This window comes from Eschrichtius robustus, chromosome 3 (genome assembly GCF_028021215.1).
Source record: "Eschrichtius robustus isolate mEscRob2 chromosome 3, mEscRob2.pri, whole genome shotgun sequence".
NCBI lineage: Eukaryota > Metazoa > Chordata > Mammalia > Artiodactyla > Eschrichtiidae > Eschrichtius > Eschrichtius robustus.
The window spans coordinates 53,990,709-54,018,086 of NC_090826.1; the positions used below are offsets into that span (position 1 = coordinate 53,990,709).

General features: G+C 36.6%; 1 protein-coding gene across 4 annotated transcripts in view; it reads left to right on the top strand.

Moving 5' to 3' along the window:
* ATG4C (autophagy related 4C cysteine peptidase) overlaps positions 1-27,378 on the top strand; it is a 94,643-nt gene that overhangs the window by 36,724 nt on the left and 30,541 nt on the right. For all 4 annotated transcript variants that reach the window (XM_068540020.1, XM_068540023.1, XM_068540019.1 and 1 more), the window contains 2 exons: positions 18,556-18,789; positions 26,327-26,657. In XM_068540020.1, the coding sequence (XP_068396121.1) occupies positions 18,556-18,789; positions 26,327-26,657 (565 nt within the window). The remainder of the gene's footprint in view (positions 1-18,555; positions 18,790-26,326; positions 26,658-27,378) is intronic.

A 27,378-nucleotide genomic window follows, 5' to 3' on the forward strand; every position in this document is an offset into this window, starting at 1 on the left:
TAAGTTTATGAAACGCTTGATGTAGGAAAAGTTCTTTTGGAAAGGGGATGGACTTGGCATCTGGAATGAAAAAGACAACTCATATCATTGTAGGAGTTAGAAGCGGGAGGGGAGGAACCAAGAGAGTTTAAGCTGTGTAGAATTAACAGAAATCTGCGGGGCTAGCTTTGAACTTCTACATGTCACAGAATTTTTGGTTCAAGCAAGTTTTCTAAGTTATCAGAGAGATAGGGGGTGGTGTACACAGCTTCTTAGCTACAATGGTTATTATTATCCTAGGTTTTAAAATTTTTTAAATTTTTTAATTTTTTAAATTTATTTGTTTATTTATTTATTTATGGCTGTGCTGGGTCTTCGTTTCTGTGCGAGGGCTTTCTCTAGTTGCGGCCAGTGGGGGCCACTCTTCATCGCGGTGCGCGGGCCTCTCAACTATCGCGGCCTCTCTTGTTGTGGAGCACAGGCTCCAGACGCGCAGACTCAGTAGTTGTGGCTCACGGGCCCGGTTGCTCCGCGGCATGTGGGATCTTCCCAGACCAGGGCCCGAACCCGTGTCCCCTGCATTGGCAGGCAGATTCTCAACCACTGCGCCACCAGGGAAGCTATCCTAGGTTTTTGAACAACAAAATACCAGATTTCATTTAATTATTTTCAGTGATCATGTAATGAGAACATGCTAGCTAGGACATTGATCTTGCCCAGAAGGAGCATATGATAATCATAACTAAATACATGCTTTAGAAAAATAACTGATAGCAATGTAGAAGAACCATTGGAAGTCAGTTATCAGGCAAGATACGATGACTCTGATATAGGGCAGTGGAAATGGAGAGGATTGACTTGAGATATTTTAAGGTAGACTTGATAGCATCTGACAAATGATTGGATTTGAGGTCATGAGAGAGAGAAGATAAAGAATACTTAAAGACTACTATCTTGGATTATAGGTAGTGTTAGTAACCAAATGTGATATACTAGAGGAAGTGTGGATTTTGCGGGGACATGTAGTGTTTGAAGTAGGCCATTCAGAAGTAAACAGTCTGAATGAAGTAGGTGGTTTAGAATTGATTGGTTAGTTATTTTCAAAGAGGTAGCATTTGAGGCTAATGAATAAGGTCACATTGATGGAAAGTATAGGTGGAGAATATTCATCTCTAAGGATCTACTGATGAAGAAGAATCAGTGAATGAAATTGAGAAGGAGTAGGCAATATATAGGACAAAACCCATGACAGTATTTTATCATAGAGACTGAAGGAAAGAGATTTTCAGGAGAAAAGTTGGGACAAAGTGCCTAATGCTCGAAAGAGGTTAAAGCAGGAAAAAACCTGAGTAGAGGCTGTAGGATTTGTCAGTGAGAAATTGCTGATGACTTTTGAGAGATCAGTTTCACTGGAGTGGTAGGATAGAAAAGTAAAAGCGGTAAAATTAACAGCAGCTAACCTGCATTTACCGAGTGTGGCTCTTTGTTATGCACGAAAGCCAAAGTGTATTCTATTTATTTATTTATTTGGCTGCATTGGGTCTTCGTTGCGATGCGTGGGGTTTCTTGAGTTGTGGCGAGCGGGGGCTACTCTTTGTTGCGGCGTGTGGGCTTCTCATTGTGGTGGCTTCTCTTGTGGAGCACGGGCTCTAGGCGCACGGGCTTCAGTAGTTGCAGCATGCGGGCTCAGTAGTTGCGGCATGCAGACCCTATCGCACACGGGCTTCAGTAGTTGCAGTGTGTGGGCTCAGTAGTTGTGGCGCGTGAGCTCTAGGGCACGCGGGTTTCAGTAGTTGTGGCACGCCATTGTGGCTTGCGGGCTCTAGAGCACAGGCTCAGTAGTTGTGGCACATGGACTTCGTTGCTCCGCGGCATGTGGGAACTTCCCAGACCAGGGATTGAACCTGTGTCCCCTACATTAGCAGGCGGATTCTTAACCACTGCGCCACCAGGGAATTCCCCAAAGCGTATTCTTTTAAAGATTTATTGGTTATGATATCGGGGTAGAGAACTGCTTTTATAAAACATAAAAACACAGCCTGTATAGGAAAATATTGATGTATTTGACCAAATAAAAATTTAAAAATCTGCATCACGAAAGACACCATAAACAAAGTTTAGAAGCAAGACAGAGAGAGAAGATATTTGTATACGCGCTCTCATTCTCTTTTTCTCTCTCTCTGTATTGGTATATGTATGTGTGTGTGTGTGTGTGTGTGTGTGTGTGTGTACATTGAAGATCTATCTGTCCATCTGTTATCTCTTCATCTATATCTTAGACAAAGGATGTCTACAAAATAATATGAAAAACATGGACAATTCAAAAAAAATGAGCCAAGGAAATGAACAGGTGCTTTTAAAGTAGAAACTTGAGTGGCCAAACATAAGAAAATGTTCACCACAGTAATAAAGGGAGTGCAAATTAAAATGAGATACTGTTTCTTAGTTATCAAATTTGCAAAAATTTGAAAGCTTCATGATATCAAATTTTAGCAAGGTTGTGAAGAAATAGGAACTCAAACACTGCTGATGGGAGGCAACTTGGTACAACCTCTTCGTGAATTTGAAAGTACTTAGAAAAATTGATAATACATACAACTTAGGATCTAGCAATTCTACCTTTAAGTATTTACCCCAGAGAAGTTCTCTGTATATGTGTAGAACACTTGTACAAGGATGTTTATTGTAGCTTTGTTGAAATAACAAAAAATATTGAAAACAAGTATGCGCTACTAGTGGATTAGATGGATAAGGTTATTCATTCATTCCAAAAGTATTTATTAAGAGCCTGTTATGTGCCAGGCACTGGGGTTACTGCTGAAAGTATTGCAGGCACAGTACTTACACTCAAGGAGCTTACAGTCCAGTAGATGAGAGACATTAAACAAATAATTACAAAATTATTAATTTGATTATGATAGTCATGATAAAACAGAAGTACAGGTTTTTATAAACAGAGACCAAATTAGAAAGGATGTGATTGGATCAAATAAGCAGAAAGTCCATTTCAAAATAGCTTAAAAGCAGTAAGGGTATTTATTATCATTCACAAGCGGAAGTCCTGACGTAGGGATGGCTCTAGGTTGGTTAATCAGTGCCTCTGTGACATCATCAAGGACCCATGTTCGTTCTGTCCATCTTCCTACTCTGCTAATCTCAGCGTATTGGTCTTATCTTCATCTACCTCTCCCATAGTAACAAGTGCCTATCTTAGTACCATTATAAGACATATGGCAGATATGACGGAATCCAGTGGAAGTAGGACTTTTTCTTCTTTGTTTTCTTTATTATAAATATGAATTTTTATTATTTTAATAATTTTATATTATTTAAAATCTTTACATTTTAAAAATTATGAATTACTCATACACAGAGAAGACAAAAGCCTTGTGTATACACTTTCAAGGATAGTAATGAAATTTCATTAGACAAGAGAAGTACAACATTATGAATAAGTTTTAATCTCCTTGTGCTTCTACCCAACTGTAGTCCTTCCCATGCCAAAAAACTCTACTATCCTAAAGTGGTGGAATTTAGTGTTTCCTATTTTTGACCTTTTTGAAAATGAAATCGAACTATGTTTTGCTTCTGTGACTTGCTTATGGCTTTTAAGGTTGTGTTTTTAAGATTTGTCCATGTTATGTGTAGGTTCTAGTTTATTTTTAACTGCTGTATAATATTCCATTGTATGAATTACCACAAATTATTCATTCTACTATTGTTAGACATTTAGTTTGCTTTGGTTTTGCCATTTTAAATAGTGTATAACAGTACATTCTTGTATTTTTGTAGAAATAAGACTGTAGTCTCAGAAGTTTTTGAAATACGACATTTGCTGTTTAAAAATATCTACATGCAGAATGAAGGGAATGAATCATTAGCCAGAAGAATATCATATTTCTGTTCTTATCATCCACTTTATAGATTCTCTTTTCTAATGAGTTAACCCCAAACCACCTTCTTACACCTTTCTAGGAATTTTTTGGTATCCTCAGAGAGGGGGAGGCCCTTGTACTTAAAAGCATACAAATTTAAGTGAGTCAAGTATAATTCTGAAAACGGGAGGAATAACACTGAATAAGATCAAATACACATTTGAAAAGAGATTTCAATGTACATTTTGAAAATAAGAGGGGTCACAATAATCAAGGTAGGGTAAAAGGGAATTAGAATATTTGTTCAGAAAAACAAAGGGATTGTGACATGGTGGAAGTAACATATTAAGGATTTTTTTGGTTGTTAATGAAGTTTTAAAACTTTTGAAATATATGACATAAAGGTCTGTTGATTATGGGGGACTAATTTTCTTTATTATTTCTCCTGTTGTGGGTATACAAACCCATATTATGTAAAGGTTTATTAATCCTATAATTATGGTATTACTTTGGTGAATTTCTAGTTCATAACAGTTGTCCTAAGGTTATTGCCCTGTTTTGTCATGACTTTCTTTATAGCTTCAACAGAAATATAATATTCTGTTTATCTCATTGGAAATATTTTAATGCTAACCTTTTCTCTCTGTGTGTCATTATGTACTCATAGCTTTTTAGATTTACTGTGCATTGGTCAATCTCCACCAGATTTTCTCTTAGATGGTTCAGGACATGATGGGCCCAGAGACCATTAAGGAAAAACTGTATCTGTGGTTATCTCTAGTATACCAGTTCTATCTTAGGGACCCAAATGATTTAACATGAATAACAGAGATAAGGCTCTCTCCTTCCTAATTTTGGGGCTGAGGAGCATCTATAGACAATGATTCTAACCTATGGACAAAAAAACCCCAAAATAGTGCATGGAAAAAAGGAAAAAAAAAATAAGTAGAGAGGGTAGCACAGAGGCTAGAAAATAATAAAAGTTTTTTCTGCACTGAAACCAGCCCAGGGTGGAGCTTTGCCTAGGGATCTCTTTATAGGACATAAAGGGCATGAAAGTAAGGTATCAAGGGGTCTTCCTTTGTGTGCTCTTGGTTCTTGTACTATCTCTACTATTTTCAGGGATCTGTGTTATTCCACGTGTTGCCAAGATTATGCCCAAATGTTGTGGAAATAAGATCCCACAATTTGGAATTTTTTGAAACATGACTTTTGCCATTTAGTAAGAAAGGGTGTGCAGGATGAAATCAATTGTTTATAGGTATATTACTTAATTTGGAAATTTTCCAGATCTTGTTCTGTTATTGATTTTTAATTTAATTCCATCGTGGTCAGAGAAAATATTTTTATGACTCTAATCTCTTTGAAGTTATTGAGACTTGCTTTATGGTCTAAATATGGTATAACTTGGTAAATGTTCTTTGTGTGCTTGAGAAGAATATGTATTCTGTTACTGGAATGTTCTATAAGGACAGTTAGGTCACGTTGGTTGAGTTCACGTCTTCTCTCTTCTTGCTCTGTCCTACTTGTTCTACCGGTTTTTATGAGAGGGATATTGAAATCTCTGACTATAATTGTGGATTTGTTTGTTTCTCCTTGCAATTCTATCAGTTTTTGCTTCTTCAATTTTGAAGCTTTGTTATTGGGTACATTAACATTTAGAGTTGTTATGGTCAGTTAATGAATTGACCCCTTTATAATTATAAAACCCTTCTTTATTCCTGGTGATATTTTTTTGGTCTGAAATCTACTTTGTCTGATATTAAGCTTTCTTTTGCTTAGGGTTATATGGTATATCTTTTTATGTTCTTTTACACTTAATCTATTTTTCTTTATATTTAAAGTTCGTTTCCTGTAGGAAGTAAATTGTTGGGTCTTGCTTTTTTATCCAATCTGATAATCTCTGCCTTTTAATTAAGTTGTTTAGACTACAGGCATACCTATCGGAGATATTGTGGGTTTGGTTCCAGACCACTGCAATAAAGCAAATATTTCAATAAAGTAAGTTGCACAAATTTTTTGGTTTCCCAGTGCATATGAAAGTTATGTTTATACTGTGTTATAGTCTATTAAGTATACAATAGCATTATGTCTAAAAAAATAATATATGTACCTTAATTAAAAAATACTTTATGGCTAAAAAAATGCTAATCATCATCTGACAACACAGGGTTACCACAAACCTTCAATTTGTAAAAAAACGCAGTATTTGCAAAGCACAATAAAGTGAAGAACAAAAACAAGGTATGCCTGTATTCACATTCTATATGATTATTGATATAGTTAGGTTTGTGTGTTATCTCACTATTTGGTTTCTATTTGTTAAATCTGCTCTTTGTTCCCTTTTCCTCTTTTTCTACCTTCTTTCAGATTGAATATTTTTTGATTTCTATTTTATCTCTTTGTTGGCTGGTTAGCTGTAACTTTTTATTGTGTTATTTTACTGGGTTACTTTAAGGTTTTAGGGTATATCTTTAACTTATCACAGTCTACCTTCTAATGATATTATACCAACTCACATATAGTATAAGAACCTTAGAGTAGTGTACTTCACTTCCCTCCTCCTGGTCTTTATGCTACTGGTGTCATACATTTTATTTATTTGTATCTTATACATGCCATAATACATTGTTATTATTTTTGTTTAAACAGTCAATATCTTTAAAGAGATTTAAGTAATAAGAAAAATAATATATTTGCTCATATAGTTATCATTTTTGGTGTTCATTCCTTTGTGTGAATCCATATTTCCATCTGCTAAAATCCATTATTTTCCTGCTTGAAAGACTTATTTTAACATTTCTTATAGTGCAGGGTGTGCTGGTGATACATTCCTTCAGCTTTTGTGTCTCTGAAGAAGGGTTTTGCTTTCATTTTTGAAAGATACTTTTGCTGGGTATAGAGTTTTGGGTTGATGATTTTTTTTCTTTCAGTAGCTTTAAAGATGTTGCCCTGCTATCTTCTTGTTTATTTTGTTTCCAGGGAGAAATCTGATGTCATCCTTATCTTTCTGTGTACATAATGTGTCTTTTTTTTCTTGACTACTTTAAAGATTTTTTTTTAATCACTAGTTTGGAACAATTTGATTATGATGTGGAGTATAGTTTTCTTCATGTTTCTTGTGCTTGGGTTTTGTTGAATTTCTTGAACCTGTTGTTTCATAGTTTTCACCAATTTTGAATTTTTTCAGCCATTTTGTCTTCAAATATTTTTTTCTGTCTTCCCCTCTCTTCCCTCTCCTGGGTCTCCAGTTGAACATATATTAGCATGAATGAAATTGTGCCACATCTCACAGATGTGCTTTTATTTTTTAAAAAATTCTTTTTCCTCTCTGTGTTTTAATTTGGATAGTTCCTATTGCTGTGTCTTCAAGTTCACTAATCTTTTGATCTTTTCCTCAGCAATGTCTAATCTGCCATAAATCCTAGTCAGTATATTTTTCATCTTGGTCATTGTAGTTTATATATCTAAAAGTTCCATTAAAAAAAATCTTCCTTACTTATCTTCCTTCCTTACTTAATCTTCTTCTACTTATCTTTTTGAACATATGTAATATTGTAATAACTGTTTCAATGTACTTGTTTGCTAATTCTAGCATTTGTGTTAGGTTGGGTTCAGTTTTGATTGGTTGAGTATTCTCATTTTGGCTTGTGTTTTCCTGCCTATTTGCATGCTTGATTGATTGCCAGACGTCGTGTTATTTACCTTGTTGGGAGCTGGATATTTTTGTATTCTGAGTATTGCATTGTGTGAATGTGCCACACTTCATCCATTTTACTCTTGGTGGGCATTTGGATAGTTTTCAATTTTTGGCATTCGTTAAGAGCCCTGCTGTGAATATTCTAGTACATGTGCTTTGGTGAATGAACATGTGTATGGATTTTCATTCAGTATGTATACCTGGGAATGTAATTGCTGGGTCATAGGGTATTCATATGTTCAGCCTCAGTATATACTACCAAATAGTTTTATAAAACAGTTGTGCCAGTTTGTATTTCTACCAGGTGTGTATGCAAATTCTGCTTGCTCTCAGCTCACCGATACTTGGTATTTTTCCGTGTTTATTAGAGCCACATTTTATTTTAATTTGCATTTGTCTAACTTATGAAATTGAGCATATTTTCATAAATATTTTTCCATTTAAATATGTCTTCTATTAGATTATCTCTCTAGGTTTTCTTAATATATTCTGGATATGGATCCTTTTTTGGATATGTCTATAGGAAATGTTGTCTCCTACTTCGTTACTTTTTCACTCAGTTTATCTTTTGAAGAGCACAGTTCTTAATTTTAATATAGTCTGGTTAACTTTTTTATCTTCTTAAATGGTTAGTACTTTTTGTGTTCTGTTTAGTAAATCTTTGCTCGCTTTAGGACAAGATAGTCTGTCTGGTGTTTTGAAGCTGTCATTTCTATGTTTTTTCTCTCTGGTTGCTTTTAAGATCAACTCTGTCTTTCATGTGGATTTCACTTTATTCTACTCAGAATCATATATTTCTTAAAATCTGAAGAAATTTCAGCCACTTTTAATTATAGTTTTTCTCCATTCTTCTTGTTCTGTCCTTTTGCATCTCTGATAAGTCTTTCTGTTAGACTGTTTTTCATGTCTCTGAAATTCTTGTTTTTTGTATTTTCTGTTATTTTTTCTCTCTGTGCTGTGTTCTGAGTAATTTCTTTAGTTTTTCTGGTTCCTTGATTATCTTCTGAGCTTTGTATAATTTTCTATTTAACCTATACCAAATTTCTATTTTCATTTATTATATTTTTCATTTCTAGTAGTTTTATTTGGTTTTCTTTTACATGTGCCTGGTCAACTTTAATTGTTTTCTGTTATTTGTCCACCTTTCAGTACCCTTCTACTTTTTAAACATATGCATACTTATTTTATCCCATACCTGATAATTACAATAGTTGTACTCTTTCAGAGTTTATTTCTGCAGTTTATTGTACTTCTGATTATTTCTCATATTAGCTTGTTTAATTGTGATTTTTAAAAAAAATTATTTATTTATTATTGGCTGCATTGGGTCTTTGTTGCTGTGCGCGGGCTCTCTCTAGTTGTGGTGTAATTGTGATTTTTGATTGCGATAAGCACCCTTGACTGAGCCCTCAATATTACTAGCAGGTCTCTTCTATTTCCTTTATCAGCTTTCTTTCTCATCCTTTGTAGTGGTTCTTTCAGGCATTCTCACTCTTCATAAACCTCTGCTCAGAAGTCTTTTCCATCATAGAAAACAAAAGCAAAGCAAAACAAATATTTATTGTGTACCTACTATGGACTGAACTCTGTTAGGCGCTGAACATTCAGAGGTCTAGAAGATAAACATATTTCTTCTCCTCTAGAATACTTGAAATCTGGAGGGGGAGCAGATGTAGATAAAAAGCATTCTAGATATAATTAGTTAATACTGTGAAAAGGAAAGTCAGTCAAAAAGTGGAATAGCAGGAGTAGTATTATAGTGGAAAGTCAACAAGACAACAAAGTTCATTTAGTATGAACAGTTTCACAATAATACTTAGAGTAAATATTAAGAGGAGACTAGATCTTAAAAGGATAAGGAATTAATCACGTTGTCAAGATAGGAGATTAGAACTATGTGTTTGGCAAGCCTCAGGATGAGCTGTGAGAGTTATGTGTTATTATATCCAATTTCAAACAAATTTAAATGTCTCCAAAGTGGAAAATTTGGCCTTATTTGTAGTGCCATATTCAGTTTTCAGGTATTTTTATTTTTTTTTGGAATTAAATTCAAACTCTAATCTTGAGAGAAATTCATTGATAATAGAGATTTGCCATGTATTCGTTTTTTTTTTTCCTTAACATCTTTATTGGAGTATAATTGCTTTACAATGTTGTGTTAGTTTCTGCTGTATAACAAAGTGAATCAGCTATATGTATACATATATCCCCATATCCCCTCCCTCTGCGCCTCCCTCCCACCTTCCCTATCCCACCCCTCTAGGTGGTCACAAAGTACCAATTTGATCTCCCTGTGCTATGCAGCTGCTTCCCACTAGCTATCTGTTTTACATTTGGTAGTGTATATATGTCCATGCCACTCTCTCACTTCGTCCCAGCTTACCCTCCTCACCCGCCATATGCTCAAGTCCATTCTCTTAGTCTGCGTCTTTATTCCTGTCCTGCCACTAGGTTCATCCGAACCATTTCTTTAGATTCCATACATATGTGTTAGCATATGGTATTTGTTTTTTACTTTCTGACTTACTTCACTCTGTATGACACACTTTAGGTCCATCCACCTCACTACAAATAACTCAATTTCATTTCTTTTTATGGCTGAGTAATATTCCACTGTATATATGTGCCACATCTTTTTTTATTTAATTAAAAAAAATTTTTTTTCACATCTGTATCGGAGTATAATTGCTTTACATTGTTGTGTTAGTTTCTGCTATATAGCAAAGTGAATCAGCTATACATATACATATATCCCCATATCTCCTCCCTCTTGCGTCTGCCTCCCACCTTCCCTATCCCACCCCTCTAGGTGGTCACAGAGCACCAAGCTGATCTCCTTGTGCTATGTGGTTGCTTCCCACTAGATATCTGTTTTACATTTGGTAGTATATATAAGTCCATGCCACTCTCTCACTTCGTCCCAGCTTACCCTTCCCCCTCCCTGTGTCCTCTCAAGTCCATTCTCTACATCTGCGTCTTTATTCCTGTCTGCCCCAGGTTGTTCATAACCTTTTTTTTTTTTTTTTTTTTTTTTTAGATTCCATATATATGTGTTAGCATATGGTACTTGTTTTTCTCTTTCTGACTTACTTCACTCTGTATGACAGACTCTAGGTCCATCGACCTCACTACAAATAACTCAATTTCTTTTCTTTTTATGGCTGAGTAATATTCCATTGTATATATGTGCCACATCTTCTTTATCCATTCATCTGCTGATGGACACTTAGGTTGCTTCCATGTCCTGGCTATCGTAAATAGAGCTGCAATGAACATTGTGGTACATGACTCTTTTTGAGTTATGGTTTTCTCAGGGTATATTCCCAGTAGTGGGATTGCTGGGTCATAAGGAAGTTCTATTCTTAGTTTTTTAAGGAACCTCCATACTGTTCTCCATAGTGGCTGTATCAATTTACATTCCCACCAACAGTGTAGGAGGGTTCCCTTTTCTCCACACCCTCTCCAGCATTTATTGTTTGTAGATTTTTTTGATGATGGCCATTCTGACCGGTGTGAAGTGATACCACATAGTCGTTTTGATTTGCATTTCTCTAATGATTAGTGATGTTGAGCATCCTTTCATGTGTTTGTTGGCAATCTGTATATCTTCTTTGGAGAAATGTCTATTTAGGTCTTCTGCCCATTTTTGGATTGGGTTGTTTGTTTTTTTGATGTTGAGCTGCATGAACTGCTTGTAAATTTTGGATATTAATCCTTTGTCTGCTGCTTCGTTTGTAAATATTTTCTCCCATTCTGAGGGTGGTCTTTTCGTCTTGTTTATGGTTTCCTTTGCTGTGCAAAAGCTTTTAAGTTTCATTAGGTCCCATTTGTTTATTTTTGTTTTTATTTCCGTTTCTCTAGGAGGTGGATCAAAAAGGATCTTACTGTGATTTATGTCATAGAGTGTTCTGCCTATGTTTTCTTCTAAGAGTTTGATACTGTCTGGCCTTACATTTAGGTCTTTAATCCATTTTGAGTTTATTTTTGTGTATGGTGTTAGGGAGTGTTCTAATTTCGTTCTTTTACATGTAGCTGTCCATTTTTCCCAGCACCACTTATTGAAGAGGCTGTCTTTTCTCCATTGTATACTCTTGCCTCCTTTATCAAAGATAAGGTGACCATATGTGCGTGTGTTTATCTCTGGGCTTTCTATCCTGTTCCATTGATGTATATATCTGTTTTTGTGCCAGTACCATATTAACTTGATTACTGTAGCTTAGTAGTATAGTCTGAAGTCCGGGAGCCTGATTCCTCCAGCTCCGTTTTTCTTTCTCAAGATTGCTTTGGCTATTCGGAGTCTTTGTGTTTCCATACAAATTGTAAAATTTTTTGTTCTAGTTCTGTGAAAAATGCCATTGGCAGTTTGATAGGGATTGCATTGAATCTGTAGATTGCTTTGGGTAGTATAGCCTTTTTCACAATGTTGATTCTTCCAATCCAAGAGCAAGGTATATCTCTCCATCTGTTGGTATCATCTTTAATTTCTTTCATCAGTGTCTTATAGTTTTCTGCATACAGGTCTTTTGTCTTCTTAGGTTTATTCCCAGGTATTTTATTCTTTTTGCTGCAATGGTAAATGGGAGTGTTTCCTTAATTTCTGTTTCAGATTTTTCATCATTACTGTATAGGAATGCAAGCGATTTCTGTGCATTAATTTTGTATCCTACAACTTTACCAAATTCATTGATTAGCTCTACTAGTTTTCTGGTAGCATCTTTAGGATTCTCTATGTATAGTATCATGTCATCTGCAAACAATGACAGCTTTACTTCTTCTTTTCCGATTTGGATTCCATTTATTTCTTTTTCTTCTCTGATTGCCATGGCTAAGACTTCCAAAACTATGTTGAATAATAGCAGTGAGAATGGGCAACCTTGTCTTGTTCCTGATCTAAGACGAAATGCTTTCAGTTTTTCACCACTGAGAATGATGTTGGCTGTGGGCTTGTCACGTATGGCCTTTATTATGTTGAGGTAGGTTCCCTCTATGCCCACTTTCTGGAGAGTTTTTATCTTAAATGGGTGTTGAATTTTGTCAGAAGCTTTTTCTGTATCTATTGAGATGATCATATGGTTTTTATCCTTCAATTTGTTAATATGGTGTATCACATTGATTGGTTTGCGTATATTGAAGAATCCTTGCGTTCCTGGGACAAACCCCACTTGATCATGGTGTATGATCCTTTTAATGTGCTGTTGGATTCTGTTTGCTAGAATTTTGTTGAAGATTTTTGCATCTATGTTCATCAGTGATATTGGCCTGTAGTTTTCTTTTTTTGTGACATCTTTGTCTGGTTTTGGTATCAGGGTGATGGTGGCATAGTAGAATGAGTTTGGAGTGTTCCTCCCTCTGCTATATTTTGGAAGAGTTTGAGAGGGATAGGTGTTAGCTCTTCTCTAAGTGTTTGATAGATTTCACCTGTGAAGCCATCTGGTCCTGGGCTTTTGTTTGTTGGAAGATTTTAAATCACAGTTTCAATTTCAGTGCTTGTGGTTGGTCTGTTTATACTTTCTATTTCTTCCTGGTTCAGTCTGGGAAGGTTGTGCTTTTCTAAGAATTTGTCCATTTCTTCCAGCTTGTCCATTTTATTGGCATGTAGTTGCTTGTAGTAATCTCTCATGATCCTTTGTGTTTCTGCAGTGTCAGTTGTTACTTCTCCTTTTTCATTTCTAATTCAATTGATTTGGGTCTTCTCCCTTTTTTTCTTGATGAGTCTGGCTGATGGTTTATCAATTTTGTTTATCTTCTCAAAGAACCAGCTTTTAGTTTTATTGATCTTTGCTATTGTTTCCTTCATTTCTTTTTCATTTATTTCTGATCTGATCTTTATGATTCCTTTCCTTCTGCTAACTTTGGGTTTTTTTGTTCTTCTTTCTCTAATTGCTTTAGGTGTAAGGTTAGGTTGTTTATTTGAGATGTTTCTTGTTTCTTAAGGTAAGATTGTATTGCTATAAACTTCGCTCTTACAACTGCCTTTGCTGCATCCCATAGGTTTTGGGTCGTCGTGTTTTCATTGTCATTTGTTTCTAGGTATTTTTTGATTTCCCCTTTGATTTCTTCAGTGATCACTTCGTTATTAAGTAGTGTATTGTGTAGCCTCCATGTATTTGTATATTTTACAGATTTTTTTTCTGTAATTGATATCTAGTCTCATAGCGTTGTGGTTGGAAAAGATACTTGATACGATTTCAATTTTCTTAAATTTACCAAGGCTTGATTTGTGACCCAAGATATGATCTATTCCTGGAGAATGTTCCATGAGCACTTGAGAAGAAAGTGTATTCTGTTGTTTTTGGATGGACTGTTCTATAAATATCAATTAAGTCCATGTTGTTTAATGTATCATTTGAAGCTTGTGTTTCCATATTTATTTTCATTTTGGATGATCTGTCCATTGGTGAAAGTGGGGTGTTAAAGTCCCCTACTATGATTGTTTTACTGTCCATTTCCTCTTTTATGGCTGTTAGCAGTTGCCTTATGTATTGAGGTGCTCCTATGTTGGGTGCATAAATATTTACAATTGTTATACCTTCCTCTTGGATCGATCCCTTGATCATTATATAGTGTCCTTCTTTGTCTCTTTTAATAGTCTTTATTTTAAAGTCTATTTTGTCTGATATGAGAATTGCTACTCCAGCTTTCTTTTGATTTCCATTTGCATGGAATATCTTTTTACATCTCCTTACTTTCTGTCTGCATGTGTCCCTAGGTCTGAAGTGGGTCTCTTGTAGACAGCATATATATTGGTCTTGTTTTTGTATCCATTCAGCCAGTCTGTGCCTTTTGGTTGGAGCATTTAGTCCATTTACATTTAAGGTACATTTACATTTACATTTATCAATATGTATGTTCCTGTTACCATTTTCTTAATTGTTTTCAGGTTGTTTTTGTAAGTCTTTTCCTTCTCTTGTGTTTCCTGCCTAGAGAAGTTCCTTTACCGTTTGTTGTCAAGCTGGTTTGGTGGTGCTGAATTCTCTTAGCCTTTGCTTGTCTGTAAAGGTTGTAATTTCTCCATCAAGTCTGAGTGAGATCCTTGTGGGGTAATCTTGGTTGTAGGTTTTTCCCTTTCATCACTTTATATATGTCCTGCCACTCCCTTCTGCTTGCAGAGTTTCTGGTGAAAGATCAGCTGTTAACCTTATGTGGATTCCCTTGTATGTTATTTGTTGCTTTCCCCAGCTGCTTTTAATAGTTTTTCTTTGTATTTAGTTTTTGATAGTTTGATTAATATATGTCTTGCTGTGTTTTTCCTTTTATTTATCCTGTGTGGGACTCTCTGCGCTTCCTGGACTTGGGTGGCTATTTCCATTCCCATGTTAGGGAAGCTTTCAACTGTAATCTCTTCAAATATTTTCTCAGACCCTTTCTTTTTCTCTTCGTCTTCTGGGAGCTCTATAATTCGAATGTTGGTGTGTTTATTGTTGTCCCAGGGGTCTCTGAGACTGTCCTCAATTCTTTTCATTTGTTTTTCTTTATTCTGCTCTGTGGCAGTTATTTCCATTATTTTATCTTCCAGGTCACTTATCTGTTCTTCTGCCTCAGTTATTCTGCTATTGATTCCTTCTAGAGAATTTTTAATTTCATTTACTGTGTTGTTCATCACTGTTTGCTTGCTCTTTAGGTCTTCCAGGTCCTTGTTAAACGTTTCTTATATTTTCTCCACTCTATTTCCAAGGTTTTGGATCATCTTTACTATCATTATTCTGAATTCTTTTTCAGTTAGACTGCCTGTTTCCTCTTCATTTGTTTGGTCTGGTGGGTTTTTACCTTGCTCCTTCATCTGCTGTGTATTTCTGTCTTCTCATTTTGTTTAACTTACTGTGTTTGGGGTCTCCTCTTCACAGGCTGTGGGTTCTTTGTTCCTGTTGTTTTTGGTGTCTGCCCCCAATGGGTGAGGTTGGTTCAGTGTGTTGTGTATGCTTCCTGGTGGAGGGGACTGGTGCCTGTGTTCTGGTAGGTGGGCCTGGATCTTCTGGTGGGCAGGGCTGTGTCTGGTGGTGTGTTTTGGCATGTCTGTGAACTTAGTATGAGTTTAGGCAGCCCTTATGCTAATGCGTGTGGTTGTTTTTTTGTCTTGCTAGTTGTTTGGCATGGGGAGTCCAGCACTGGAGCTTGCTGGCCATTGGGTGGATCTGGGTCTTAGCGTTGAGGCGGAGATCTCTGGGAGAGCTCTCACCAATTGATATTACGTGGGGCTGGGAGGTCTCTGGTGGTCCAATGTCCTGGACTTGGCTCTCCCACCTTGGAGGCTCAGGCCTGACATCCGGCTGGAGCACCAAGACCCTGCCAGCCCCATGGCTTGAAAGAAAAGGAAGAAAAAAAAGGGGAAAAGAAAAAAACCAGTTAGAATCCCAAACCAAATGGTAAAAGCAAAACTGACAAAATCACACAAAGTAACGTACACACACACACTCATAAAAAGAAATAATAATTAAAAAAAGAACAGTCAGAACCCTAGGACAAATGGTAAAAGCAAACCTAAACAGACAAAACCACACAAAGAAACATATGCATACACAGTCACAAAAAGAGAAACAAGGGGGAAAAATAAATAAAAAAGAAATTAAAAAAAGAAGAGAGCAACCAAACCAATAAACAAATTCACCAGTGATAACAAGCGCTAAAAACTAAACTGAGAGAAACATAAAAACCAGAAACAAATCAGATGCAGAAAGCAAACCCCAAGTCTACAGTTGCTCCCAAAGTCCACTGCCTCAATTTTGGGAACATTCGTTGTCTATTCAGGTATTTCACAGATGCAGGGTTCATCAGCTTGACTGTGGGGATTTAATCTGCTGCTCCTGAGGCTGCACAGAGAAATTTCCCTTTCTCTTCTTTGTTCGCACAGCTCCTGGGGTTCAGCTGTGGTTTTGGCCCCGCCTCTGCGTGTAGGTCACCCTCAGGCATCTGTTCCCTGCCCAGACAGGAGGGAGTTGAAGCAGCGACTGATTAGGGGTCTCTTGCTCACTCAGGCCAGGGAGAAAGAGGGTACAATAGTCATAATTGGAATGCGGGGCAAGCCTGCGGCGGCACAGGCTGGCATAACATTGCAACAGCCTGAGGCGCACCGTGTGTTCTCCCGGGGAGGTTGTCCTTAGATCTTGGGACCCAGGCAGTGGTCGGCTGCACAGGCTCCCGGGGGGGTGTGGGTAGTAACCTGTGCTTGCACACAGGATTTTTGGTGGCAGCGGTGGCAGCGTAGCATTTCGTGCCCGTCTCTGGGGTCCAAGCTGATAGCCGCAGCTAGTGCCCATCTCTGGAGCTTGCTTAGGTGGTACTCTGCCTTCTGTGGGCACATGGGGAAGGAGTCCTCTCTCCTCATGCACCCCGAAACAATGGTCTCTTGTCTCTTCAGCAGGTCCAAAGTATTTCCTGGACTCCCTCCCGGCTAGCTGTGGCGCACTGGCCTCCTTCTGGCTGTCTTCTCGCAGCCAACCCCAGTCCTCTCCCTGGGGTCTGTGCTCCGAGCCCGAGCCTCAGCTCCCAGCCCCCACCCGCCCTGGCGGGTGAGCAGACCAGCCTCTCGGGCTGGTGAGTGCTGGTCGGCAGTGATCCTCTGTGAGGGAATCTCTCCACTTTGCCCTCTGCACCCCTGTTGCTGCGCTCTCCTCCGTGGCTCTGAAGCTTCCCCCATCGTAACCCCCCCGTCTCCGCCAGTGAAGGGGCTTCCTAGTGTGTGGAGACTTTTCCTCCTTCACAGCTCCCTCCCAGAGGGGCAGGTCCTGTCCCTATTCTTTTGTCTCTGTGTTTTCTTTCTTCTTTTGCCCTTCCCAGGTACGTGGGGATTTTCTTGCCTTTTGGGAAATCTGAGGTCTTCTGCCAGCGTTCAGTAGGTGTTCTGTAGGAGTTGTTCCACATGTAGATGTATTTTTGATGTATTTGTGGGGAGGAAGGTGATCTCCACGTCTTACTCCTCTGCCATCTTGAAGGTCTCCCCGGCATGTATTCTTTTCATTACCACTGACACTATATGCTACAACTTAGCTCCATTAAGCTGAATATTATGAAGTTTGGGTGATTGTAATTTTTTTCAGAATGAGCTTGAAAAGGGATAGGTGCAGGAAAGATGAGGAATAAAAGCATGATAACACTGCTTTAACATCCTTTAGAAGGGCATTGGAAATTAAACTCCTTGGAATTGAGAGTTACGGGCGGATTTATCTACCTATGCATCCACCCACCCAAGCCAGCCAACATTTATTAGGATCTATTTGTGCTAGGCACTGTGCTTCATTCTGAGGTTGAAAAGATGACTAAGACTTTCTGTCTGGAGGAATCAAGAAATGTTAGTTCATTTTGAGCACTAGTGTTTTGTAAATTATTGGGCAAATAGTGACCATAGTTTTCACATAGAAATTGCATAAGAGATAATCAATTTGGAAAAGCCTTTAAAAATGATATATGTGGGTCACAGCAATTTAAAAATATATATACTTCAACATGAAAGGATACAAATATATTTAAGAATTTTATATTCTTACTGTTTAGCTTGTTAGTTTTGATTTTATAATTTGAGTATAAATATTCATGACAATAAATACAATGTGCACATTTTATTTGATTTTAAGAACTAGTTATGTGATTACATACATTTTTACATATTGATAAATCATGATATTTTATTTGCAAATCTCATTTTAGAGAGCACTAATATCTATATCCTGAGCCAAATGAGGCAATAAGAAAATATATTTTTATATTATGTCCTCATAAGAGAGTTGATTATATTCGGAATATAGGATATTATTATTAATAACAGTAGTACTGATAATACCTTATATTAGTTAGCACCAGAGTGTACAGAACATTTCAGCATTCATTCTCATTTGATTTTCATAACAGCCTGAATAGGAGGAACATGAGACTTATCTTCATTTAAATTGAAAAAAAAGAATTAGAAAGATTGTGCTGTGCTCTGTACGGAGAGTAATGAGATTATGGTACCATTATTGACATTTCTTTGCATTTATTTAGAGTATAGTTTATATTTTTATTTTGTAGATGAAAATGAACTGTTACCTGTAAGCTCAGGATGTACAGTAGAAGATCATGTGATTGCGGGAAGTGTAGAAGAATTTCGTAAAGACTTCATTTCAAGAATATGGCTTACCTACAGGGAAGAGTTTCCTCCAATAGAAGGCTCAGCTTTGACAACAGACTGTGGTTGGGGCTGTACACTAAGAACTGGCCAGATGCTGTTGGCTCAAGGACTCGTACTACACTTCCTTGGTAGAGGTAAATCAAATCTCTGGTTTTGGGGGGTTTTGTTATTGTTACTGTTTTTTAAATTTGAACTCTAGCTTGCAAACTGAATAAAATTCCCTGATGTTAATTTCCTGAGTCCCATATGTCTTCTAAAGTTGTAACTAATCTAGCATGTAACATCTTTGTTGGACTGGGCCATTCACCTTTCAAACATACAGGTTAAACATAAGTGTTATTCATGACTACCACTATGAGTTAATTAAGTTCAAATTTTAGTAGTCTTTGGATTTTTTGTTGCTGTTATCATTTAGTTCTTTTTGATTGAACTCTGGATTATCTCCAGTTCAGTAAATTCTGGGCAGGTCAACAGCAGTGACTTTGAGCAGAAAATTATTGAGCAGTTAATTTTTTTTTTTTTTTTTAATGTCTGAAACATTTATATTAACATATTTCCATACATATTTCCATACAAATACAAATATAAGATTTTTAGAAATTTCATGTAATGTCTGAAACATTTATATTAACATATTTCCATACAAATAACCCAATGAAAGTTTAGTATTAGTTGTTTTGTTTGTTTGTTTTTTTATACTGCAGGTTCTTATTAGGCATCAATTTTATACACATCAGTGTCTACATGTCATTCCCAATCGTGCAATTCAGCACACCACCATCCCCACCCCACCGCAGTTTTCCCCCCTTGGTGTCCATATGTCCGTTCTCTACATCTGTGTCTCAACTTCTGCCCTGCAAACCGGCTCATCTGTACCATTTTTCTAGGTTCCACATACATGCGTTAATATACGATATTTGTTTTTCTCTTTCTGACTTACTTCACTCTGTACGACAGTCTCTAGATCCATCCACGTCTCAACAAATGACTCAATTTCGTTCCTTTTTATGGCTGAGTAATATTCCATTGTATATATGTACCACATCTTCTTTATCCATTCGTATGTTGATGGGCATTTAGGTTGCTTCCATGACCTGGCTATTGTAAATAGTGCTGCAATGAACATTCGGGTGCATGTGTCTTTTTGAATTACGGTTTTCTCTGGGCATATGCCCAGTAGTGGGATTGCTGGGTCATATGGTAATTCTATTTTTAGTTTTTTAAGGAACCTCCATATTGTTCTCCATAGTGGCTGTATCAATTTACATTCCCACCTACAGTGCAAGAGGGTTCCCTTTTCTCCACACCCTCTCCAGCATTTGTTGTTTGTAGATTTTCTGATGATGCCCATTCTAACAGGAGTGAGGTGATACCTCATTGTAGTTTTGATTTGCATTTCTCTAATAATTAGTGATGTTGAGCAGCTTTTCATGTGCTTCGTGGCCGTCTGTATGTCTTCTTTGGAGAAATGTCTATTTAGGTCTTCTGCCCATTTTTGGATTGGGGTGTTTGTTTCTTTGATATTGAGCTGAATGAGCTGTTTATATATTTTGGAGATTAATCCTTTGTCCGTTGATTCGTGTGCAAATATTTTCTCCCATTCTGAGGGTTGTCTTTTCGTCTTGTTTATGGTTTCCTTTGCTGTGCAAAAGCTTTGAAGTTTCATTAGGTCCCATTTGTTTATTTTTGTTTTTATTTCCATTACTCTAGGAGGTGGGTCAAAAAGGATCTTGCTGTGATTTATGTCAAAGAGTGTTCTTCCTATGTTTTCCTCTAAGAGTTTTATAGTGTCCAGTCTTACATTTAGGTCTCTAATCCATTTTGAGTTTATTTTTGTGTATGGTGTTAGGGAGTATTCTAATTTCATTCTTTTACATGTAGCTGTCCAGTTTTCCCATCACCACTTATTGAAGAGACTGTCTTTTCTCCATTGTATATCTTTGCCTCCTTTGTCATAGATTAGTTGACCATAGGTGTGTGGGTTAATCTCTGGGCTTTCTATCTTGTTCCATTCATCTATGTTTCTGTTTTTGTGCCAGTACCATATTGTCTTGATTACTGTAGCTTTGTAGTATAGTCTGAAGTCAGGGAGTCTGATTCCTCCAGCTCCATTTTTTTGCCTCAAGACTGCTTTGGCTATTCGGGGTCTTTTGTGTCTCCATACAAATTTTAAGATGATTTGTTCTAGCTCCGTAAAAAATGCCATTGGTAATTTGATAGGGATTGCATTGAATCTGTAGATTGCTTTGGGTAGTATACTCATTTTCACAATGTTGATTCTTCCAATCCAAGAACATGGTATATCTCTCCATCTGTTGGTATCATCTTTAATTTCTTTCATCAGTGTCTCTTATAGTTTTCTGCATACAGGTCTTTTGTCTCCCTAGGTAGGTTTATTCCTAGGTATTTTATTCTTTTTGTTGCAATGGTAAATGGGAGTGTTTCCATAATTTCTCTTTCAGATTTTTCATCAGTGTATAGGAATGCAAGAGATTTCTGTGCATTCATTTTGTATCCTGCAACTTTACCATATTCATTAATTAGCTCTAGCAGTTTTCTGGTGGCAGTTTTAGGATTCTCTACGTATAGTATCATGTCATCCGCAAACAGTGACAGTTTTACTTCTTCTTTTCCAATTTGTATTCCTTTTATTTCTTTTTCTTCTCTGATTGCCGTGGCTAGGACTTCCAGAACTATGTTGAATAATAGTGGTGAGAGTGGACATCCTTGTCTCGTTCCTGATCTTAGAGGAAATGCTTTCAGTTTTTCACCATTGAGAATGATGTTTGCTGTGGGTTTGTCATATATGGCCTTTATTATGTTGAGGTAGGTTCCCTCTATGCCCACTTTCTGGAGAGTTTTTATCAGAAATGGGTGTTGAATTTTGTCAGAAGCTTTTTCTGCATCTATTGAGATGATCATATGGTTTTTATTCTTCAATTTGTTAATATGGTGTATCACATTGATTGATTTGCGTATATTGAAGAATCCTTGCATCCCTGGGATAAATCCCACTTGATCGTGGTGTATGATCCTTTTAATGTGTTGTTGGATTCTCTTTGCTAGTATTTTGTTCAGGATTTTTGCATCTATATTCATCAGTGATATTGGTCTGTAATTTTCTTTTTTTGTAGTGTCTTTGTCTGGTTTTGGTATCAGGGTGATGGTGGCCTCATAGAATGAGTTTGGGAGTGTTCCTTCCTCTGCAATTTTTTGGAAGAGTTTGAGAAGGATGGGTGTTAGCTCTTCTCTAAATGTTTGATAGAATTCACCTGTGAAGCCATCTGGTCCTGGACTTTTGTTTGTTGGAAGATTTTTAATCACAGTTTCAATTTCATTACTTGTGATTGGTCTGTTCATATTTTCTGTTTCTTCCTGGTTCAGTCTTGGAAGGTTATACCTTTCTAAAAATTTGTCCATTTCTTCTAGGTTGTCCATTTTATTGGCATAAAGTTGCTTGTAGTAGTCTCTTAGGATGCTTTGTATTTCTGCGGTGTCTGTTGTAACTTCTCCTTTTTCATTTCTGATTTTATTGATTTGAGTCCTCTCCCTCTTTTTCTTGATGAGTCTGGCTAATGGCTTATCAATTTTGTTTATCTTCTCAAAGAACCAACTTTTAGTTTTATTGATCTTTGCTATTGTTTTCTTTGTTTCTATTTCATTTATTTCTGCTCTGATCTTTATGATTTCTTTCCTTCTGCTAACTTTGGGTTTTGTTTGTTCTTCTTTCTCTAGCTTCTTTAGGTGTAAGGTTAGATTGTTTACTTGAGATTTTTCTTGTTTCTTTAGGTAGGCTTGTATAGCTATAAACTTCCCTCTTAGAACTGCTTTTGCTGCATCCCATAGGTTTTGGGTCGTCGTGTTTTCATTGTCATATGTCTCTAGGTATTTTTTGATTTCCTCTTTGATTTCTTCAGTGATCTCTTGGTTATTTAGTAACGTATTGTTTAGCCTCCATGTGTTTGTCTTTTTTACGTTTTTTTCCCTGTAATTCATTTCTAATCTCATAGCGTTGTGGTCAGAAAAGATGCTTGATATGATTTCAGTTTTCTTAAATTTACTGAGGCTTGACTTGTGACCCAAGATGTGATCTATCCTGGAGAATGTTCCGTGCGCACTTGAGAAGAACGTGTAATCTGCTGTTTTTGGATGGAATGTCCTATATATATCAATTAAATCTGTCTGGTCTATTGTGTCATTTAAAGCTTCTGTTTCCTTATTTATTTTCATTTTGGATGATCTGTCCACTGGTGTAAGTGAGGTGTTAAAGTCCCCCACTATGATTGTGTTACTGTCAATTTCCTCTTTTATAGCTGTTAGCAGTTGCCTTATGTATGGAGGTGCTCCTATGTCGGGTGCATATATATTTATAATTGTTATATCTTCTTCTTGGATTGATCCCTTGATCATTATGTAGTGTCCTTCCTTGTCTCTTGTAACATTCTTTATTTTAAAGTCTATTTTATCTGATATGAGTATAGCTACTCCAGCTTTCTTTTGATTTCCATTTGCATGGAATATCTTTTTCCATCCCCTCACTTTCAGTCTGTATGTGTCCCTAGGTCTAAAGTGGGTCTCTTGTAGACAGCATATATATGGGTCTTGTTTTTGTATCCATTCAGCCAGTCTATGTCTTTTGGTTGGGGCATTTAATCCATTCACATTTAAGGTAATTATCGATATGTATGTTCCTATGACCATTTTCTTAATTGTTTTGGGTTTGTTTTTGTAGGTCCTTTTCTTCTCTTGTGTTTCCCACTTAGAGAAGTTCCTTTAGCATTTGTTGTAGAGCTGGTTTGGTGGTGCTGAATTCTCTTAGCTTTTGCTTGTCTGTAAAGCTTTTGATTTCTCCATCAAATCTAAATGAGATCCTTGCCGGGTAGAGTAATCTTGGTTGTAGGTTCTTCCCTTTCATCACTTTACGTATATCATGCCACTCCCTTCTGGCTTGCAGAGTTTCTGCTGAGAAATCAGCTGTTAACCTTATGGGAGTTCCCTTGTATGTTATTTGTCGTTTTTCCCTTGCTGCTTTCAATAATTTTTCTTTGTCTTTAATTTTTGCCACTTTGATTACTATGTGTCTCGGCGTGTTTCTCCTTGGGTTTATCCTGTATGGGACTCTCTGCGCTTCCTGGACTTGGGTGGCTATTTCCTTTCCCATGTTAGGGAAGTTTTCGACTATAATCTCTTCAAATATTTTCTCTGGTCCTTTCTCTCTCTCTTCACCTTCTGGGACCCCTATAATGTGAATGTTGTTGCGTTTAATGTTGTCCCAGAGGTCTCTTAGGCTGTCTTCATTTCTTTTCATTCTTTTCTCTTTAGTCTGTTCCGCAGCAGTGAATTCCACCATTCTGTCTTCCAGGTCACTTATCCGTTCTTCTGCCTCAGTTATTCTGCTATTGATTCCTTCTAGTGTAGTTTTCATTTCAGTTATTGTATTGGTCATCTCTGTTTGTTTATTCTTTAATTCTTCTAGGTCTTTGTTAATCATTTCTTGCATCTTCTCAATCTTTGCCTCCATTCTTATTCCGAGGTCCTGGATCATCTTCACTATCATTATTCTGAATTCTTTTTCTGGAAGGTTGCCTATCTCCACTTCATTTAGTTGTTTTTCTGGGGTTTTTTCTTGTTCCTTCATCTGGTACATAGCCCTCTGCCTTTTCATCTTGTCTATCTTTCTGTGAATGTGGTTATTGTTCCACAGGCTGCAGGATTATAGTTTCTCTTGCTTCTGCTGTCTGCCCTCTGGTGGTTGAGGCTATCTAAGAGGCTTGATGGGAGGCTCTGGTGGTGGGTAGAGCTGACTGTTGCTCGAGCAGTTAATGTTTTTACATTATTTAAATCTTAAGAAATTTTACAGTTTTATGCTTTAAAATTATTTTTATCTTTATAAATGTGATTATAATCAGTTAAATTGATTAGGGCATTTTCTTAATAAGGTCATCATGCTTAGACTTTTAGACTCTCAGAAATGTCATTGATACTAACTTACATATATTTTTTCCAATGTGCCACCTTTCTTACCATTTCTATTAGTTCATTTTTATATAATGTGTACATTTGTTGGAGGATTTTAGTTTACCATTATAGGCTATCATATCTGGTTATTAGTAAGTGTCGTTTTATTTTTTTAAGTGTCAGACAGTTTTCTGCAGTGCATGGCAAATATTTAATAACCTTTCTGTAGAGATTATTATTATTTTTTAAAAAATTTATTTATTTATTTATTTATTTATTTTTGGCTGTGTTGGGTTTTCGTTTCTGTGCGAGGGCTTTCTCTAGCTGCGGCGAGCGGGGGCCACTCTTCATCGCGGTGCACGGGCCTCTCACTGTCGCGGCCTCTCCCGTTGCGGAGCACAGGCTCCAGACGCGCAGGCTCAGTAGTTGTGGCTCACGGGCCTAGTTGCTCCGCGGCATGTGGGATCTTCCCCGACTGGGGCACGAACCCGTGTCCCCTGCATTGGCAGGCGGATTCTTAACCACTGTGCCACCAGGGAAGCCCTGTAGGGATTATTGATGAGGTCATTTGGAGAGAATGTTTATTCAAGAGCAGTGTGGATATTGCAAGGAAAACGAATTTTTCAGCTTTTTCTGGGATGATTTATTTATAGTCTCATGCAGTCATGGACAAGAATTGGAATACTTTTCACACTCCTGACTAGGTCTCTGAATCTGTGACTCATTTTGTTAGCTTGAAATTACATGAATGTTTGGGGACTGTTGTGTTATTGAAAACAGTGAGGTAGTGATATAATTGATTTGGGGGGGAATCTTTGATCTCTAATGACTTCATTTATTAACTTCATTTACTAGAGAATTGATGTTATTCCCTAAATAATAAAGTTATTTTGAAAGGACTGTATGAGAAAAAAAACACCTTGCAAAGAAATATTAAACTTCCATGGTCAAACTTCTATTTTAACATATAACCAAAACAAAATCCACTTTCTGAAGTTAAACTCTCATAAATACTATGATTGTTAGTGAATATGTTTATTGTGCCTTTGGGTAGTCAAGACTGGATGTCTGGTGAGCGGTACTGGTAATGGAATACAAAAGTCTTTATGCCACCTTAGCACTGTCAAAAAAAAGAAAAGAAAGAAAAACATATTCCAGAATTGTCCATTTGTACCTAAGTTTACTATTTTTTCTCTTTCATTTCGGTAATTTTTTCCTGATTATATGTAATATATCCCCATTTAAAAAACTTTAGAAACTACAGAAAAGTCTGGAGAATAATATTTCAACTCAAAAGTAAACATCATTGGTATATTGGCATGTTTCCTCTGCTTGTACCTTTATTTGTTTTTTTACACAGCTTTATTTAGATATAATCAACATACCATAATTTCATTCATTTAAAGTGAACAACAGTTCAGTGGTTTTTAGTATATTTACAGAGTTCTACAATTATCCCCATAATCTAATTTTAGGACATTTTCATCTTCCCCCAAAGAAACCTCATACCCATTAGCAGTCATTCCCAATACCCCTCCTTCCCTATAGGCAGCCATTAATCTACTTTCTGTCACTATAAATTTGCCTATTTCTGACTTTGCTATTTTAGTTTAGTAACCCATATGACTTTAAATGCTACATACTTATTTTAGTAGAATTGTTAAAGTCTAACTATTTAAAAGATCTGAACACCTTGCTTTGGAACTGCTATAGCTTGGACCTGGCCTGATGCTTTGAACATTGAAAATTCAGACTCTGAATCATGGACTTCCAACACTGTAAAAAAATTTACTGCATCATTCGAAGCATCGCTTTCAGTGGAAAGAGAACTCAAAACCCCAACAATTTCTCTGAAGGAAACAATCGGGAGATATTCTGATGATCGTGAAATGCAAAATGAAATTTATCACAGGAAAATCATCTCTTGGTTTGGTGATTCCCGCTTGGCTCTCTTTGGTTTACATCAACTAATAGAGTATGGAAAGAAGTCTGGGAAAAAAGCTGGAGATTGGTATGGACCAGCTGTGGTTGCTCACATTTTAAGGTAAAATTGTTTTAAAATCTTTCATCTTGTGACAGAGGTCCTCAGGCTCAGAGATAGTGATTTTTGCAGTGCATATGTATTATTGGAACTTTTAAAGTCTAACTGTATGAGAATATTCATAAAGTAGCTTTCATTTACTGTTAGGGAAAAAACAAGACATGTTGTGACTCTAGTTACATTTAATTTATCTACTGACAAATTTTTCTTCTTTTGCTCATAGGTATAGATACCCAAGGTCTCCTTCTAACCAGGTTTTCATTAGACTACCTTATTGAAATGTTCTAAAAACTAACAACTCTTTCAACCTTGGAACATGCATAACATTATAGTTTTTTTTTTTAATAGTGTAACCTGTGGGCTGTAATGTACTGATAGTGTAATGAAATGTCAAGAGCTAAAATTGATGTTTTCAGCATTTCTTTGCACACATCAAATTCTTGTGAATTGTAAATGTATGGGACTATTAATATTATAATTATATCATAGTAAAATAAAGTGTCTGTGACATTCAGAGTAGTTAGAAAAAAGTCGAAAGTCAAATTTCACTATACCTCAGCTTTTTATGTGCCAATTATTTGGATGCTACGTAAGTTTTTAAAAAAATTGTCTTATTTATTGTGTCCCACTATTATTATTAACTGAATCATTAATATTGTCATCCAAGTACAGCATGTTATAGTAAATTTAGTCTATTTAGAATAATATACAAAATCCAAATTAG